This window comes from Melanotaenia boesemani, chromosome 9, assembly GCF_017639745.1.
Source record: "Melanotaenia boesemani isolate fMelBoe1 chromosome 9, fMelBoe1.pri, whole genome shotgun sequence".
NCBI classification, from domain to species: domain Eukaryota; kingdom Metazoa; phylum Chordata; class Actinopteri; order Atheriniformes; family Melanotaeniidae; genus Melanotaenia; species Melanotaenia boesemani.
Genome location: NC_055690.1, coordinates 20,220,225 through 20,240,224, shown reverse-complemented (window position 1 = coordinate 20,240,224; position 20,000 = coordinate 20,220,225). Strand labels below are relative to the sequence as shown.

Here is a 20,000-nt window from a genome sequence, read left to right as displayed (position 1 = left end):
AACACAAGGATGAAATTTGTCATAGTTTTAGGGACCTGGTAGTTAGATTGTATCCCAAAGGGTTGTTATGGATTTGATGGGATTAGCATAGTGTCTCTGGAAAGGTTGCTACATCTCTACATCGACAACTAATATTTATTAGTGGAGTTCAACCTCCTTCTTCATAGGTATGAAAGAACAGTGCTCGTGTTTGAGTGCAAGTGAGCTGTAGTTTTTGTTCTACCTGTAAATATGTGTGGCTCAGACTTTTGTCCACACTGTAACGTTTCCTCATCTTCACTTGCAGCAGATTGTTGATCAAGTCAATTGCTGGAAACAGAAAAAGTATTCACACCATTGACAAATACTTCTTAAGAATACCTCTTACTCTTTATGCCCTCCTCAAACATTTGTGTTCATATTTCTCAACTATTTTGTCTACACGCTACAGCTTGTGGCATGGACTTTTGCAAGCACTTCTCCTTTTAGTCTATTTTCAAAATCTAATGTCTTTAACTCTTACATGTCTTTTTAACACTATTCCAGCGATGAGCAGGCGAGAGGCAGCTGGACAGGTCGCCAATCCACTTTAAATATGTTTGTGTCAGAACGTAAACACTCACAAAAAATAAAAATAAAAAAATGCTATCAAACCAACATCAATCAATATTTCTTTCAGATATCACTCAAACAACTTCAGACTTGATCAAAGTACCAAATATTTAATCATTCATTTCCAACAGGATGTATTACCATTAATTGCTAATTTCATTATTTAACTATTCATTGCTAAGTGAAAAAAGAAGAAAAAAACTATATTCTGTATAATAAATAATTATTATTATTTATATAATGTACGATACTGACTGACTACTGACTGTGCATGTGAAAGTTCTTCTTGATTTCAAGTCTTTCCTCATTTACAATGACTTTACATTTTACCAGTAACAAGTAAAGTTAGGTTCCTATGATGTTTTGTGACAATTATGCCAATAATTTGTAGCATTACCATCGTTTGAGATCTGCCTCCAAGGGTTGGGAGGGTACATGAAGGCTGCATTGTGGATCTGATCGTTGATATCCTCATCCTCATTGAAGGGGAATGTCCCACTGAGGCTGACATACATGATGACACCAACTGACCACATATCCAGCGACCGGTTATAGCCCTGGTTCAGCAGAACCTCTGGGGCCAGATAGGCAGGTGTGCCAACCACAGAGCGACGGAAAGACTTCTCACCGATGATACGAGCAAAGCCAAAGTCGCACAGCTTCACCTGAGAGAGGAAACCAGCCAGGAGCAGGGAATGAGGCAATATTACAGGACATAAAGATGAAAAATGGAAATGTCACCACCAATGTGCTGACATTGCAGCCTTGTTGGGGACATCCAGAACACCATCCATCTAGACCATCCAGTGTAGCAGAGCATATATCAAAGAATATCAGCTTGGCCAAAACACATCCTTATGCACAACTGCAGGCCTTTCGGGTATCATGCATGGAAGAGATCTGGGATTCCAGAGACACCAGCAGCTTCAAATACCTGCTTGTTGCTCGTAAGCAGCCTTTAAAAGCTGCTCTCTTAATGTGATGTCTGAGGCCTAACTGAGACTTCCCTTGACATGCATTTTATTTTAACCCAACCCATTTACTCTGAATCACACACACTTTTTTTACAGTACAATGATCTGACTTAAGTTTTCATGAAATGGAAACTCTGACTTGCTTTATAATGTAGAACAACCATTTTAAATAGTTTCCCTTTAATTAAATTCACCTGGGAAACTATTTAATAAACCAGTCTGAGATTATTATCAGTGATCTAAACAGATAGGGGAAACAACACAAGCAACATCTTCCACAGAAAAACCATACGCAGATGTATAACATGGTGTAGATGAAAAAAAAAAGGTGCTGCACACAAACTCCTCTAACGTCATCATATGACAACCAGAGTTGTCACTTTGGTGTTGAAGTGTACAAATGAGTGGTTTTTTTGTGTGTACCTGTGGAAATGGATCAGCAGAGGCAAGAAGCACATTCTCTGGTTTCAGATCACAGTGAACGATGTTCTTGAAGTGCAGATGTCTGAGAGCTGCAAGAATCTGCACACAGACATGCATGCACACATGTGTAACCACCAAGGTATAAACAGGATATGGCTGAGTCACGAGAACCAGCAAAAACACTTTTTCATATTAATATTTCATCATGAAGCAAGGTCCCATATTATCAAAATATCTCACCATTCTTGCAGCATACACTACCAGTCATAACTTTCCTATTAAATCCAATAGTAAAGTTCCCTAAAACCGGTAGAGTATATGTAAAGCTAATTCCTCATTTGCTGGGAGTGCATACACACCTGCGTGATGAGGAATTTTGTGAGCCTCTCTGGCAATCTGCCTTTCTCACTGGAGAGGATCATCTCCAGCATGTCACCATGCAGCTTCTCCATCACCACAAATACTTTCTCTGGTGTTTCAAACATGCACTCCAAGTTGACAATACCAAGGTGGCGTAAACTCTGAGAAATTTCACACAAGAGGATAGGTGTGAGAAAGAGGAATTGTGAAAAATTTTAAAGAAGATCAACATTCAGTGACAGGGAAGTCAGAGACAGTAAACCACATAAGAGTGGATGTGAAACAGGGAAGAACATTTATCAGTAATAAAGTTATGCTCCAAAATATTCCATAAATGGACATTGCAAGTCTCATATTTATCAGAAAAGCTTCATTTCTAGGACATATTTTACTTGAATGGTGAATATTAAAGACCATCTTAAACTATAAGGTTAGCTGACTGAAATGAGTCACCACTTGTGACTCACGTCTGTAAACAAGTTTAAAGAACAAACAGACTTCTGCCACCATCTGCTGGGGTATAATGTTATGTACAGGTCTTCCTGTTGGGACATTTTTAATTGTTAAGATAACTCATGCACTTTGATTTAAAAAGACTTATAAGCCATATCCTGTTTGTTTAAAAAAAAGGTGTTTTGCTCATCATAACAAGCAAAATAAAGTGAATTTGAAGTTCTGCAACTTTGAGAATTTCATGTGCCTGACAGCAAATAAATAATCACTGTGTCAAGTACAGTGTAGACAGTATGTCTTATAAATATTAGCATGAAATTGTAAATATTGAAAATTTATCAGCAGAAAAAAAATATGAGTAGCTGAAAAGAGTTTTTAGACACTTCTCATCTTTGCAATGTGACTTTTTAGATTGTGTATTGAGAACACTGTCAAAACAACTTTGATTAAAAAATATTTATTTAAAATAGTGAGATTTCTTTTCCTTTAAAGAATTCTCTACAAGTTGTACTTTTACCTTAAAATCACTCATTCACCAGAAAGATTTTTTTGTTGTTTCTTTGTTTTGTTTTTTACCTTCTGTTAAGATGAAGAAAAGTGAAATTGTGTTTGTTTACCTGCAGGATGGCCACTTCATTCCTCAGCTGGCTCTCTTGCTTGGTGGGAAACCTAAGTTTGTCTATGACTTTGACTGCAACGTCTCTCCCCGTCTTCCTGTGCTTTCCTGAAGAAATGCGGTGTTAGTAATGGACAAGATTGTGAGCTGAACACACCTTCATGATGTTCTTATAAGTTGGAATTATGTTTTAAAAATACATAATCTGGTCCCTGCATTACTCCTGCCCATATTATCATCATTAACCAAGTCTACATACCTCCATAAACTACTCCAAATTGCCCAGATCCCAGGACTTCATCAGCAAAAATCTGGTACACTGTACCAATATCCTGTAAGAAAGTAGTACTCTGTTTTGTCAACATCACACTTGATGTACAGTACAAGATTAAAGGACATTGCTGAAATGAATGTCATACCACATTTTCTTGGATTTGACTGTTGGACACAGAAATGCTGATAGATGCTTGTCCTACAAAAACAATAAAAGGGACAGGTTATTCAGGATTATGGTAACTTCTGAGTCATGTTTTTTTTTATAATAACTGAATGTCTCTAATCATTATCTTACATGCACTTTGTCCTAGGAACTTTGAGGTGTCTGCTCTTTATTTAAGCAGCACTTTCTCTACTTACTGTGAGGTGTATTCCCTTCAGCCGGTGGTGCATCCTGAAAGATGACTGGCATGAGTGCCTGACGAATGGCGCACTCCCATGCCTTTGCCACCTCACGCCCGATGCCACTGTTGGGCGCCACCTGACTTGGGGAAGGAGGTGTCTGAGGGAGGGTCTGGGGGTTGCTGGGGGACACAGAAGGGAGGGTGTTGGGGTCCTCCCCTACAAAGTAGCACATAGTGCCTGTGATGAGCTCAAAGCAGTGAGGATTGGTGCCTTGTGGGACAAGAGTGAAGTTGCTAGCAGGACGGAGCTCCAGAATCTCAGAGAGTGGGATCTCCTGCAACAGCATGAATGGATTAGTTAGGAAAAATATAATTGCATATTTCCTATGTATATATTTGGATCACAGTATATCCTAGAATAAATTAAGCTTACCTTATAGTATTTGTTGGAGGTGTTATTCTGGAAAAGGATGATGCACTTACAGTCTAGACGCCAGTAGTGCCTTTTTCTCTGTTTGGGAGTAGGGTGGGATAGGAGGGGATAATAAATATAAGACAGGACAATAAGGAGTGTGACGTACAGAGGACAGAGAATGAGGGACTGGATAATGATGACCAACAAAATTCATGGATCAGTAGGAAAAGCCAGATGTGGCCAGATGAGATGAAAACAAGTAAGAGTATAAGCTACAAGATGCAAGGGGGGGAATAAGGAAAATGGGAAATGAGACAAAGGTAAAAGAAGGAAGAAAAAGAGTGTTAGTGTAGCCAGAAAGGAAAAAGTATCAAGAAGAATACAGAAGCAAACACATTTCTTTAAAGGTAAAATACAGACTTTAAACAGAAGGTAAGAGCAGAAAATTGTTTTTTTAAACCAAATATCTGCTGAGTGCTATTAAGCTGACAACTCTGTCATCAATCCCCAGCTTTTCATACTCCATACATGCAAATACAAACACACATTCCCACTTTCACACCAAAATAAAGAAAAAAGAAAACGGAAGGAATGAAGGCAGAGACCAAAGAATTGAAGTTGAAACTGCTGCAAGAAAAGCTGTTGGACAGAAAACATAGATCAATGATTTTTTCAGGTTTCAAGTGTCTGGAATTAAATGAAAAAAGAAGGAAAGGAAGTTCATCCATGCATTTGAAGTGATTTAGACTGGGATTTACAGGGAAACTCATGTGGGAATTATAAATGGTATTTTACCAGTGTGTCTTTGTTACTGTAGTGAACCATCCAGCCTTCCTTGATAGCTGTGCTGGATCGTCGGGTTGTCTGCCTCACTGACTGGACCACTCTCATTAAAGGGATGTAAACACTGAAAAAAGAAGAAGAGAATTCAGAAGGACAGAAAGTGAAATGTGTGCTTGAATTTCTTTTTGCATCACTTCGTAAACTGGTGTCTGTTGGTGTTAGGGTCTGGGGCTTTGAGTTAAAACTGAGGTCATGACCAGAGCCTGGGGTGGTCACAAATCCGTCACAGAGCATACAAAGATCAAAGACAAACATCATACACAAACTTGCGCCTACAGTCAGCTCTGAATCACTGGTTAACCTAACATGTATGTTAGAATCCATACTTGCACAAAGACATGTGAGCTACACACAGAAAGGCTTCAGATGAGATTAGAACCAATGATCTTCTTCATATGGCGTGACAGTGCTGAACACACCACCGTGCAGGTGCAGTAATTTATCCAGATATTTAAAATCTTGTCATACCTTTGGTCTCCACTGGTTCCATCCTGGTTATTTTCAGGAGAAAAGGACCCAGGGATACTGCAGGCCTCATCCGAGTCATCCATTGAAGATCTGTCTGAAGAGTCATACTCAGTGCTGTAGTCCATGGGTACCTCAGGGTCCGTACTGGGACTCAACATGTCTGAGGTAAAAGCAAAGGATGTAAGGGGCTAAGTGTGACCTTAATTAAAGGTGACTGTGTTTAATGTGATGTGAAAAGTACCACTACTTCCTAATGCAATAAAAACTACTACAACCAGCTATTGTGTAAAGAGAGAGTGCAATTTGGTATGCGTCAGTACGAAGTACTAATAATACTTACCAGAGTTACTTCTGTTGTCTGAGAAGATAAAAAGATTAGTGCCAGTGAGGTTTTTTTTTTTTTTTTTTGTTAGACAATGACTTATTATGAAAGCATGCACATGAGAAATTTTATCAAATATATGCACACTTAAGGAGTTCCCCAACATTAAGAAAGCGGTTCATATGTCCTCTCACCTCCAATGGTCTCCCCGAGGCAGTCATTAGGAACCTTGTATGCACAGCGTTTATGGCAGTTAAACTTGCAGTCTGGGAATAATGCAACAAAGTTAAATATGAATAGATTAGCTAATATTCTGCATTACCTTAGACATACAGAAATAAATGTGTCATTTTATAAACTTACCTTTGCACTGTAGACCTTGCCTGAAAAGTCCTCTAAGAAGCCTCTTGCAATACTGACACACTGTCGGTCGTGTGTATGAGTGAACGGCAAATGTGTGAGGCACCTTCACTTTGCTCATCAGCATTTTGTCCAGATGAACTGGTCGGCCTGTATAGAAGCGTCGCGTCTCACTGGGAGTCCGTGGCTAACAGAACAGAGAGGACATCAAGAATATCAGTTCAACCGAAGGTGAAAAACTACTAAACTGATTATGAAACATATAATTATTGTTTATTTAAAAGGTCGCAATCAGGATTTATAATTTTTAAGTTGAAAATTAAAATTTAAAGTCTTAAATATGTTCATTAACTAGTATTTACAGCAACCCTCAAGTTTGACACTGTCTAAACAAGTTTAATTTCCTCAAAGTTGCCCTTGTTATACACATATAGTAAGAGCTATTTATTTATAGAAATAAATTATCCAAATTTGACTACAGTCAACCTATCTCCCACTTATTGCTTAATAATATTTTTTATAAAATAATGAAATAGCTATTTTTTAATAATAGTTTCCTGACAAAAGAAACAAAGTATGGGAATAAGAGGAGCTTATAGAGAAAAGAGCAGATGTAAAGGACTGGAAAAAAACAGAGCTTACATAACACAAATCAATTTAATGAACATTTTACCAAACAGGTGGTTTGTTTAGAGTTCTGTTTTGCCCACTCAATCTCATTCAACTGTTTTTGGTCTCTGCTTGTTGCAAAGTAACTATTACCCAAGCATTATTCAAATTCCTTCCCTTGGCCCTTCCACTTTGTTGTGTAAAGTTAAACTGTCTCTTTTCTTTTATGCACCAAGGAATAGGGCCACCTAGCAATCCAAGTGAACCACAGAGCCCCAGATGTTGTTGTTTTTCAGGACTTCGCATGAACTGCAATGGCTATAAAAACACCTACAGTGGAATGCAGTCCTACACGCTGTTTTATTGGTTTTAAGATGGCTATCAGAAAACCTCCACAACTACATGTGTTTAGAAATAGTTTTATAAGGGCCTGAACAAAGATGTCTGTGTTCCTTAAAAAAAAAACAAACAAAATAAATAATAATAACTGTGTTATTACAGTGTGTCCAAACCATTTGAAAACTCTAAAATTCTGGCTAACGTGAGTAAAGCTGGTTTACACATTTTGCAACATTATGTAAAAACATAAATGCTCTCCACCAGATGGCTCACTTGGTGACTACAGCATTGTGTGAAAGAGTTAAGGAATACCATTTGAGTGTGAGAGCGAATAAGACTGGTGTCTTCAGCACAGGTGGAGGCCGTCCCCACACTGTACACCGACTCTGTGGTGGAGAGACGCAGGGACTGGTTGCTGCTCAGAGAGGTGGTGGACAGACGTCGCTTGCGAGCTCCGCTGCAGTTGTTTGGGATGCTGAATGCACAGCGCTTGTGGTAGTTTAGACCACATCCTACAGGGGGCAGCATCGATCAAAGAGTCAGCGAACAGGACATCAGTCAACCAGCCAAGTGCAAGAAAGTGAGCATATTTTAATGAGTGTTAAAGTTAATTTCACAGAGAAATTCTCATAATCGTCAAAGAGTATTTTCTAATTCACACTTAATCTTCCTCTCTTTCTCACCGTCACACTTGAGTCCTTGTCTAACCAGTCCAAACAGCATCTCTCCACAGTGATCGCAGAAGGCCGGGGCCCGGTACGAGTGAACATTGAGTGCGTGGGGCCGAATCTTGAAATCTTCAAATGTGGCTGCCGCTAAATGAGATAACAGGGGCACAATGTGGTTACAGTGGGTGTTAAGATCCAATCATGCATGTATAATTTGTCAAAACACGACTAGATGGATAAGATGGAACCAGGATGTGAAAATAGATTGAGTTCTTTCTGATGAAGGAACAGTGTGGTTTGAAACAATGAAAGGAGAGATAAACCTTGTGGGAGAAACAGTCTGTAGTAAAATTAGCTGATGAGGACTGATCTGCAATAGTAGACAAAAGAAAAACAAAGGAAGGAAGGAGGAAGGCCATTTAGATTTTGATATGACCATTTTCCACTACAAAGGGACGTGACAGTCATAAGAGATGAGAAGAGAAAAGATGAGAAGAGATTTCTTACCAGAGAGCACCACCTCTACCAGATCTCCCTCCTGAATGTCACTTGCCCCTTTAACAAGTTGCAGGATGTTGTTAGTGGATGTGTCATGCTTGAACAGCAAAATCTTGTCATAGATGCCATAAAAGCCACACTCTGGGAACTAGAGCATACAACAAAGAAAAAAGGATTTATTAGCATAATAATAAAAATCATTAAACAGGAGGCATTCTCTTTCAACTTCTTCACCTACACAGATGTTGCTATGGCATTATACATTATCAAGCAAGTACAATACAATGGGGGCTGGATCCTTGCCTTGGATCCTTCCTCACTAAGTGAAACCCATTGTTACTTATTGTTACCCCATGGTAAATTTGTCTATTGAAACTGCAAAACTACAGACAAAGAAATAAATTCAAAATCCACATAACATCTATTGCTTTTTTATCAACTACAACAGCATCACTGTTGCTTTCACTCCCAGAAGCTTTTTAACCTCTTCCTTCAGCCCTTTTTCAAGGATTTAGCATTACTTCTCCTTTATTTACCGTGTTTATTGCTACATCCATCACTAGTGCCCTCTTGTGTAGCTTGCTGATTACCATGACGTCCGATTGGTAAGCCATCACCAACTTATGAGTCTGGATCTAGAAACAAGCACCACAAGATCTTAACTCTTCCAATCTCTACTGACTTTGGTGGCATCTTCCACCTTGACCCTAGTCCTTCCAGCCTAAATGCGGTACATATTTTACTGTATACTGTTCCAGCTACTAGGTTTGAAACTCCATGTATGCCTTACCTGCCTGCATCTTACAACTTGCTACTACAGTATGCGTTGGACTGTCTCATTGGCTTCTTTGCACAGCCTGAACCACAGGTCCTGTCTAGTGAGGTAGACCTCAGCCTAGTTTTTGTTCCTGTGCAGCCATGATCAGTGCCCATCCAGTATGGCTTAATTTTTTAAGGGTGCTGGAAGTTGCCACGACTGGGAATAATATGCATGCCCAGACCAATGGCAAATCCACTGAAAACCTCCTGCTACTTTTTAAAATTGCAAGTGACATTTTTTTTAAGTATTTTTTAGTATATTCAGTCAGGTCAACTTCCAGCAATCTCAGGAATGAAGCCATACACTTTGTTCCCAGTTGTTGTCCCCACAAATACAGTAAAACTAGCCCGTGCAAGCATACAAAGGTAACCACTGATATGTAAGGAGCACTGGCTTAATTCCACATATCAAGCAACTCGATCAATGTGGAAGGCAAGACAAAAGAGAAACTTTATCCTATCTTCCTATTAGTCATACAGTAGTACACACACACGCACATACACACTTAGATGTTTCCATGAAGCTCTTCCCCAGATATGAGAGATGAGAGTGTCAGTCAGAAGTCAGTAGAGCGAGGGAGGCTGTGATAGGGAAACCCTGCTCTCCTGAATAGTTAATACCGTCTGGTTTCCTACAGTGGCCTTAACACACAAGACACCACCACACGCACACACACAGACGTTTACACAAAGTAATACTTTCAGAAGCTTCTAAATCAAATCATTTTTAGTGAGTACAAGAGAGACCAGAACAAGGAAGAGAAAAATACTTTAGGCTTTACAATTGAGAAATTTACCCTAATGCTCACATAAACAAAGTAGTCCTCACTGCGCTCTTGTTGTTTTTACCCTAAGGGAGTCAAGATTCATCATTTCACCCTGCTATAAAAACGTGCCGGAAGGGGGGAACCTAGTCTCCACCTTGGAATGATACAATGATACATACACACACTTCATCGCTTAACAACAGACACACTTTCCTAAACTGCAAAACACACCCTGTCTTTCCCTGTTTCTCCTCTTTTTCCTCAGCACATACACAGCCTGTCTCAGTTTTCCAACAGACTCTCCACACCACATCTGAAGAAGAAAAAAAAAAAAAAACAGGCCTGGCTTGTGCTGCTGCCAAGCTACACAGTGACTCCACCACTCCCCAGCTGTGGGCTACTGCTGCTGACCACAGTCGACAACAAGACACAAAAAGGCAATAAGGCACTTTTTCCTTGTTTTTTTGCTTCAAAATCTAGACACTCCTTTAGCTAACTTAAAGAATGCATCCGGATATGCTAGACTAGGACACACGCAGGACTTAATGACAACAGGACATACGATTTAATGAAATCTGAAGGTCGTATCAAATCAGTGGCATGCAACCAACTAAATAATGCCATTTTTGTAAGTTAGTTTGTTTTTCTGGAAATAAATGTTTTCATGTTTGCACAAAGCACTGATGAGAAGTACTGTAAAGTCACAGATCATAAAATAATGCTAATGTTCTAAAACCGAGTAAAATTTAAAGGGACACTGTGTAAGAATTACTGCCATCTAACGCTGGAATTGTGTATCACATTCTAACATGCAGTGCATTCTAGGGGCTCACTTTCTCAAACACATATTGCAACAACGGTAGCCGGCGTGTCTCAAAAAGCCTTGACAAAACTGATGAAAGCGATTCATCCAATAGTTCATAGAGTGTTCACTCAAGTGAAGAGGTTTGTGATTTCATAAATCTTGCAGACTGCATACCATCAAACTGTCAGTCATTCCTCTTTGTTTAGAAGGAAGAATGGTTCTCACGGGGGGAGGGGGGTGGATCTTGACGGGGAAACTGGCATCGACACAGTTCCGGCTTTTTGTCACAGTAAAAGCTAGCTTATAAAGTCTTCCCACCGGCTTTTAGTTCAGATTTACCGTGACTAAAAGGTGGCGTTTCCCATGACTATGAAAGCGACTGAAACTATGTAAACATACAAACAAACATACACTTCAGAGGACGTTATATTTTAGCAGAAACTGCTACTGTTATGCTGTCCATAGTAACGAGCAACACTGTCTACCCAAACTAAATGAAAAAAAACTAGCTTTGGGCTAATTTGGGTAATATGAAGCTGGAAACTTTAGCATCCCTTTTAAAATCTTTCTCCTTCTTGAGTTCCTTCCACCTGGGGAAGGCTAGTGCGATGTTGATCCTTCAAGTCTGGTCTCGCTTTCAGTCACTGTGCTCTGGCTCGCGTTGGTGCTATATGTCCCTTGTCAGCAGCTGTAGTTTTAAGATAGCAGACCGTCATGGCACTTCCTTATCAGCTTACCCGTCATATGTATGAACAAATCTAAAGTTCTTCATGTGTCGGATCATTAGTGGAGGTCATAATACACCATTGATAGTATATTTATATATATACACTACCGTTCAAAAGTTTGGGATCACTTTGCCATGGGATTCAATAGGGAAGTGACCCCAAACTTTTGAACAGTAGTGTATACACATGCAGACATTTTTTTTTTTTCAAATTCAAGAAGACATAAATTACACTGTAATACAAAATACTCATTAGCTTCTTTAGAGAACAATGGCTTTGTTTACCTCTAGTAGATATAAAGGTTTCAAGTTGTGCTCATAGCTGTGGCTTCTCAGCTCATGAGATATCCATCTCTGGCTTTTCATTGTTGACATGTTCTCTGAAAAAGTGGATTTTCCACTTGCAACAGAAGCTACGTGTGAACTACTGTTTTCACTACTGTGAAAACAATACAAAATAATATAATCCCAAGCACAAAAATCTTAAAATAAAAAAGAATACCAAACTAGGCCTGTCACGATAACAAATTTAGCTGTACGATAAATTTTCTCAGAAATTATCGGGATAAACGATAATATTGCGCAAAGCGCTAATGTGTCATTTTGAGACCATTCTCAACTAATATAATGACATATGCCATAATAATGCAAGTACACATTTTCAAAGATCAATAAACTAAATAAATAAAAGCGCCTTTTCACATACGCCGGGACGCCGGCCCAAAAGTAATGCGGCCCACTGGGAATCCTCCCAAACCTCTCGATTAGCCGGCATTGCTCTTAATGTGTATTTTGTCAAATACGCTAGTATATAGGCTGACTCTATTTGCGTAATGTGCCTGCGGATTACAGGGGTTATTACGGTAGACCAGGAAGTGGGGGCTTTGTACTGACGTCGTAAGCTAGAATGTGTGTGTTCTGCTTACATGTGGGGAGCAGCGAAATGATAAAAGAGGAGGTGCTTGCATCTATTATTTCTCCATTCGACTAATGTGCCTGCGGATTACAGGGGTTATTACGGTAGACCAGGAAGTGGGGGCTTTGTACTGACGTTGTAAGCTAGAATGTGTGTGTTCTGCTTACATGTGGGGAGCAGCGAAATGATAAAAGAGGAGGTGCTTGCATCTATTATTTCTCCATTCGACTTATTTACATATTTCAGCATGAGAATCGGAGGTTTAGCGCAAGAGCGTGAGAAGCCACTTAAATACGCAAGTCTCACGGCCATTGCGTGTTGGCAGCCCTGCAAAACAAATGCGGCTTACCGGCTCGTGCTGCAACATGCTGCTGTCAAGTATGACACCAGAGAGATCACTCCGCAAGAAACCAGAGCGTTTAGTCGAAATACTCCATAGTGAAACCTATTGTCATACACAGTCTATGGTAAAGGGGGGACTAATAAAAATTATCGCGGCCGGCAAACTTATCGTGCTCTTATTTTCTTATCGTTCAATTAATTGACTTATTGCTTATCGCGACAGGCCTATACCAAACAACAAATGGTGTAAATGGTGGTTGTGTATCTTACCGGCATTTTCATTAAATCAATGTTTCATATCACTTTATGGGCTTAGTAGTGTAGTAGGACCTCCAAGCTGTTTTATCTTAGGGTATTTTACCTAAATTGGGGACCTTGCATCGATTAGCTACATGGTCCTCAGATGGATGTGGGGCCTCAAAGGCAGCAGAATGCTAGTCACTACTGTATACAGAGCTTTGTCATGGCTTGGTGAAGCAAATTTTTAGCAAGAGAGCTCATATAAAATGGATTATATGTTAAGTGCACTGAATAAATCCCAGGAATCAAGGGTCTGATAATGTCATTTGTCATAGCGAAGCTCCAAGCTCAGCAAAGCAGGATCGGGTGTAAGTAGTAAAGAGTGAGGTCTATTGCTGCCAGTGGCTCATCCTCTAGGGGGAGTGGTAGATGATGCGGCTGGAATATTGGGGTGGGTGCTGGCCCACGCCGGGTGGTTGTCTGGAAGGCCTGGTCCTCCTGGGCATAGTGCGGGCCCTCTCCATGGGTTGGAGGGGGGTTCCTTTGTACTATTGGGGCTCTCTGCCCTTTGCTCTGGCCTCCCTGGATGGCGGGTTAGCGCCTGCCGATCTTGGTCCGTTGACCACGGGGGGCTCTGGCTGGGGCCTTCCACTGCTGCCCTCGGGGTGGGTCCAGGGTAGTCTTTGTGGTGGGGTGGCTTGGGTTTTTGCTCAGGGATTGCTACTGATCGCCCCAGGTCTCAGGGCCACCCTAGTCTGCTTTTAGCCTCCGTAGAGGCGTGGTCGCATTTGCACGATCACACTAATCTCTGCTCACTCGTCATTCCTCACATTCTGCATGCTAACACTGTCACAGAGTTGTCCAGTGGGTTTATACACAAGCTACTTTATTTGTTATTATTTTATGTGTGTGTCTTTGGTACTTTGTTGTCATACATCTTGTTGTTGCTGTCTTGGTTATGTTTTTTTTTTTTTTTTTCTTTTTACAAATTCCTGCTTAGTTTACTTGTAAAAGCTGTAAATTCTCTGTTGTCTTTCTGTACAGGTGTAGCAGTTGGTTGTCTGGCGTTAGGTTGGATTGAAGGATCGTTGCTTCCATCTATGTTATCTTAGTCTCCTCTTCCTTTTTCTACTTTCCTTTTTACTTTTTTCTACTTTCCCCTCTGGTCTGGTCCAACAAGATTACATAAATTTCATAAATTCAAATAAATAAAACAATATATTTAAAATAATTCTAGAGATAAAAAAAATAGATTATAAAGAGGAGCCTTATACCCATAAAGGTCCCCTTGGCAAAGCAAATTTATTCGGTACAACATAGCAGCCAGACCATCATTCTATTTGCTGCAATGCTAGACAGCACAAGTTTAAAAAAAAAAAAAAAAAAAGAGAGAGTTTATAGGTGGCTTTTACTACCAACAACAGAAACTATAAGTGACCACAAAGTTTTCTGACATGCAGTGAAAAAGTGACCAGGGCACTGGTGGCTTTCCCTGCACTTCTATAATCAAAAGAATAGATTAAACATGTTTTGCAGTGCAATGATGTGACAGACTTCACTTCATTAATGGTGATTCAAAAATTTAAAACAATTAACAGCATCAAGTTTTCCACAAATCAGTACAATATTTCTCTGAATATTTCATACAATATGCTGCCCACATTTTTAGTGGTTGTGATTGCTGTAAAAACCTCCTGTTTTAGGCCTGTGCATTCAGCTGAGTAAAGCTGTAAAGAAATGCTGCTGCTTGTTTTTGCAAAATTTCAATTTGTTGCTTTTTTGGGGGGGAGGGGGCTGTAATTGGTCAATCAGATGATACAGACACCAACAAACAGCGGCTCCAAACTTTTCCAACAGACGTAAAAGCCTATAAGCTCTCTGACAGGAGTGATTCATGTAATAACTATATACACAGTACTTGGGATTGCCACAATGAATATCAACTGCTGCCATTTGCAATTAGAAACACCCACAGAACCCAGATCAGAGGAGACTTCCAGTTCTGCTCAAATCCATCAGCAGGCATTTTCTGCAGGCAGGCACTGTTTAAAACCACACTGTCTGCAATTAATCCCAAACTGTTACTGTCACTGCTTACTTCTTTCTTACTGAGAAACTCCAGAAACAGGGCGGGTCAAATTATCCTGAACTTACTTTCCAAAATATACACAATGCATCAACCACAACTGCGGCTGCCACATCTGTGCAGACCATAAATCTTTGCAGCATCTTTACTTTCTCCCTCTAAGAAAATCATAATTTTCTCCTTCTCTTCTCTGCAAGTTTCAGCTTTCAGTTTAAGGCAAGGCAAGTTTATTTGTACTGCACGTTTCATGTACAAGACAATTCAAACTGCTTTACAAAAAAAACTTTAACAGCATTACAGTAGTAAAAGTAAAGTAGTAAGTAAAGTAGTAAAAGGCAGCAAAAAGTACCAAAAATCCCAATAAAATCATAAATTACATTAAAATAATTAAAAACAAGATAAGTTAAAAATTACCCTGCAGATTACATGCATAGGCACATGAGAAATGAAATGTTTTTAACCTGGATTTAAAAGTGTGTAAGTTTGGTGAAAGTTTAATCTCTACTGGTAGATTGTTCTGCTTGTTTGCAGCAAAGCAGATAAATGCTGCTTCTCCATGTTTAGTCTGGACTCTGCTAGGTTTATATTCTCTGAACATATTACAGATGTATCCTGGGCCTAAACTGTTCTGGGATTTGTAAATGATCAGAAATCTTTTCTGTGACTGACTGGAAGCCAGTGTAAAGATTTTAAAACTGGTGTGATGTGTTCAGATCTCTTAGTCCAGGTTTAAACTCCAGCAGCAGCGTTCTGGATAAGCTGCAGATGATTAATGCTCTTTTTATTATTGTGTGGAATGAGCACAAAAAGTACTTTTCTGTACAGCAGCATGGTGAGAAATAACCTTATTTAATTTAGAATTAAGTAATCTGCACTGTCTATTTTGTATGTACTGTATATTTAGCAGTGAGGGCAAAGGTTAGGAGTATTGTTAACATGTGTGTATGTGTGTGTATATGTGGGTGTGTGTGTGCAGTTTGCAAACAAAAAGCTGGAAGTATTATCATATGGAGTGGTTTAGCTTGCCTGGAGATGGGGTGGGTCTTTGGCTGCTTTCTTCAGGTTGTCAAGGATCAGGTTGCCCACTGTTGCCAGCACTATCCCTGCAGCTGTTCAGGCCAATGAACCCATTAGAAGTAAAATGAATTATGAACTAGTCTTTCTCTTCCTAGTGCATTGCCTTTGTTTCCCATCCCTTTTATTTTCCCTTTGGGTCTAACTATTTCTAGTATTTTTTTTTTGTATTTTTTTTTACTATCTTTAATTTTCTTCTTTAAATCAAATATTTTCATTTTGTTTGAATTTCCTATACATTAAGTGTAGACAAAAGAAAACAAAACTTTTTTTCTCACATTCACTATTAAAAACAGCCATGAGTTCTATGGCTGTCCTTTTTTTTCACTCTAATTTTACCGAATGTGTAAGTGATCATCGATCACCATCATTTACAATGTTTTTCCAACCACATTTCTTCCTGGAAGACAGTGGGTCCCCACTAGCCTTCCAGTTTTAATAATGCGTTGTTCAGCTCTTAACCCAGTTTTAGTAGTTTCTGCATATCCTTAGATGTTTTCTCTGCTTGGTGAATGCCAATGATTTGACCCTTCTTAAATAGACAAGCATCTTTTCCATGACCAGGGGATGTGCCTTTCTACATGGTTGTTTAGGAAATTAAGCTATTTATTGCATCAGTTGGGGTTAAATAACTTGTTGCCAGCTGAAAGATAATTGCCCATGCAGTAATTATCCAAGAGGAGACTTGTAGCCAGGTGGCAATTTTTTTTCTTTTCTTTTTTTTGGCCAGGCAGTGTATTTTGGTTTATCTTTCCCTTAAAGTTACTGGGATTCTCTTTTTTTAATTGTCAAAAGTTACTAACATTAGCTGTCGGTTCATTTCTGATAGAGGCCTAACCAGCATCATCATCCACACTGATAACTCACTCCCCACTGTGTCTGAGAGCTGTTGCTACTGTCAATAACATCAGCAAGGACAAAAAGAAACTTTCTCCATAGAAATTGTAAGTCATTCTTAAGAACAGAAACCCACACTGAAGGATTTTAAACTAGGAACAAGGGTTATCACACTTGATGCAACCAAACATCCTCATCTCATCGTAGCAAGTGAGTGAACTCTGAGCTCATAACCATTGTATTCAAACACAGTTTTAATACAGTGCTGACCATTTCCTCTAACGCTAGTGCGCTTATTTCTTTGTTGTCCACCTCAGTATAGTCATATGAAAAAGATCACATGCAGGTAGTGACTAAGATATTTTGCCTCACAGTAACAAGTACAAACAAACTGGAACCTGTAGCATATGAAACACAGAACTAACACCTTCTTCCTCTTCTACTTGAATTTGTGTTTCTGCCCCTACATCATAGGACCATATGTGAGTTTAATATAACTACGAAGTCTTCACAGAGACTAGTGAATTATTGGGAGTTTTATTTATTCAAAGACAGTCAAGAAAAAAAACGTAATGAATTAAAGCACAGGCACTGATGTCCAGTTGACTTACTTTTATTTGAAACTTTTGGGCATGTTAAACAACTACAAGGTGGTTCTTCTGAAGATTTTTTTTTATATACAAGACGGCACATGTATGAAGAACACAGAGACTGAAGTCCTGCTGAGAAAACTAGTTGCTTCTGCTTTTCATCTGTCTTATCACTTCCCCTCAAATAGCTCAGCATGAGCCATCTTCGACCACCAAGTTGCACATTCATACCAGCATGCATATTCAGGCACACACACAAAACTATTGATTTAACTTCTATGTCAACAACCCATTACTATTAATTGAATGGACAACTTATGAAGGTAGCTTTGCATCAAAACCAAGCCTCAGAAATGCAAGAAAAAGGACTGGAGTGACAAATTTCCCTAATTGTAACATCATAATGACACACATTAGGTATAATACTTAAGGTGTAGCTTATACCCTTGCCAACAGCTTTTTTTTTTTTCTTTGTAGATATTAGCACATTTCCTAGAGGTTTCTTAGACACCATAATTTTCACACTAGAAGAGAAACCTCATAGGTTTTAGAGCAGATAACAAGGTAACTATTATGGTACTGCATGTCACTTTGGTAAGTGAACATCCACTTATAAGTTGTTTGACATCTTTATAATTACCAATTTATAAAACATATGCATAATAACAGTTGCACATTCATGCAATGTGTTGCAGCAGTCATCAGAATCAATAGAGCAGTAATTATTTTTGCATGTCTGTTGTTTGTTTTAGCAATAGTGTTACTTTAATTCGTTCCATGACACAGGAAGTTGAAGCCTTGATCGTGTGGTTTACAGCTCATCATAGGTGCAAAGCAAAATGTGCGTATGGGTCACCAAGAGAAACAATTAAGGCATGTTAAAAAATAAGATGCAGCCACAGGTAATAAGAGCACAACAAACATTAACAAATACTACGCCACATAAAGACTGTAAATGAGGCTACTTTTATGATTAAGAATAAACGCCTATAATGGTTTAAAAGGCATTCTGCCTGCACAGAGAAAACTACTGTCACTGCTGAATTTTCTGTTTTGTTTATAGCAAGACCTTGATTTGTCACCTCTTGGTCAAGGACCAGGCTTGTGTTTACACAGCATCCAACATAAGAGAAACAAACAGTTATCCTGAATCGATTAGGCAATCTTCAGTAATGACAGCACATGCTTAAAACTGAGAATCAACTTGGCTAAAATACAAGACATGCTGTGTGTGACACTAAACACTGAACCGTGTAAACATTGTGACCTCTACATCCCTACATGGTCCTCTTCACTGAAGGGTTTCTGCAACAGGAGCTGGTTATCACAACAGGAACCTGATCCAGCCATTTTATAGTCAAGAGGAAACACACTGCATCCCTTCAAACAACAGACATTGTTTAAACATCCACGTCTTACTGTGTAAGAAATCATACACCAACCCCCAGCACACGTGTGTGCGTAACACACTCACATTCTTATAGACATGTGTTCAGATACACCTGTTTTCACTTTGTGTGAATTAATACTTTGCAATCACCTTATTAATGAGTCAGGCACGGCACTTAGAGAGAACCTCACCTTTCTGAAAATGATGAGATGTTTAATGAGGGATTGCCCCGGCAACCAGCATGTAAAGACGTCAGTGTTCTGCCCTCATTAGCTCCTGACAACAACTTGGCGCAACAGAGGAATTTTTCCTTTTCTGCTGACGAAGTCAGTGATGGAACAAATGAAATACTGGCCCGTTGTTCTATTTTTAACACTTGTGAGGTCACACGCTGGTGGAAATATGGAGCAGGTGATAAATATGACAACCATTTCTGCCTTTGATGAGCCATCAATTACCTGTCTGCACTAGTAACAGTACTGGCCTTACGTAAACAAAGGGTGCAAATAAGTTGGCTTCAAAAAACACTCACATTACACAATAACTCACAAGAGCGAGTGATGGCTCTCTGCCAGGAGAAAAGGGAATAAAGTAATATCCATGACGTAAGCTAACCTCAGACAAAAGGAATGAAAACAAAATGACAATGAGTCATTAGAAGGTGACTGAAAAGTTAATTCATGCAGTTAAGTAAACCTTCCCCCAATGATGTCACAAACATTTTTAAATCACCTGTACTCTGGGAAGAATGCTGAAATGGAAAAAAAAAAAAATTATTGTATTTCACTGTCAACCCACCTCATAGTGCCAAGAGCAGTCACACAGTGGCTCGAATGAGAGCTGACAAC

At 39.3% G+C, this 20,000-nt stretch overlaps 1 protein-coding gene and 1 long non-coding RNA gene across 4 annotated transcripts in view; one reads left to right on the top strand and one right to left on the bottom strand.

Annotated features, from left to right (window-relative positions):
- The window catches only part of prkd2 (protein kinase D2), a 35,591-nt gene that overhangs the window by 1,565 nt on the left and 14,026 nt on the right, over nucleotides 1–20,000 (bottom strand). The window contains exons 1-18 of one of the 3 annotated variants that reach the window (XM_041994955.1): nucleotides 9,096–9,115; nucleotides 8,569–8,707; nucleotides 8,077–8,208; nucleotides 7,706–7,905; nucleotides 6,449–6,632; nucleotides 6,280–6,351; nucleotides 6,104–6,121; nucleotides 5,764–5,923; nucleotides 5,248–5,359; nucleotides 4,471–4,548; nucleotides 4,054–4,372; nucleotides 3,837–3,889; nucleotides 3,677–3,749; nucleotides 3,419–3,525; nucleotides 2,348–2,509; nucleotides 1,989–2,087; nucleotides 989–1,256; nucleotides 224–309 (exon numbers count right to left, since the gene is read on the bottom strand). In XM_041994955.1, coding sequence (XP_041850889.1) covers nucleotides 224–309; nucleotides 989–1,256; nucleotides 1,989–2,087; nucleotides 2,348–2,509; nucleotides 3,419–3,525; nucleotides 3,677–3,749; nucleotides 3,837–3,889; nucleotides 4,054–4,372; nucleotides 4,471–4,548; nucleotides 5,248–5,359; nucleotides 5,764–5,923; nucleotides 6,104–6,121; nucleotides 6,280–6,351; nucleotides 6,449–6,632; nucleotides 7,706–7,905; nucleotides 8,077–8,116 — 2,031 coding nt within the window. In that variant the 5' untranslated portion in view covers nucleotides 8,117–8,208; nucleotides 8,569–8,707; nucleotides 9,096–9,115. Of the gene's footprint in view, nucleotides 1–223; nucleotides 310–988; nucleotides 1,257–1,988; nucleotides 2,088–2,347; nucleotides 2,510–3,418; nucleotides 3,526–3,676; nucleotides 3,750–3,836; nucleotides 3,890–4,053; nucleotides 4,373–4,470; nucleotides 4,549–5,247; nucleotides 5,360–5,763; nucleotides 5,924–6,103; nucleotides 6,122–6,279; nucleotides 6,352–6,448; nucleotides 6,633–7,705; nucleotides 7,906–8,076; nucleotides 8,209–8,568; nucleotides 8,708–9,095; nucleotides 9,116–20,000 lie in introns of those variants that run through there. The other 2 variants (XM_041994953.1, XM_041994954.1) reach the window with 2 other exon arrangements.
- On the top strand, nucleotides 17,335–17,836 carry LOC121646072. The gene is made up of 2 exons (XR_006011553.1): nucleotides 17,335–17,382; nucleotides 17,775–17,836. It is a non-coding gene; the product is annotated as an uncharacterized LOC121646072 (long non-coding RNA).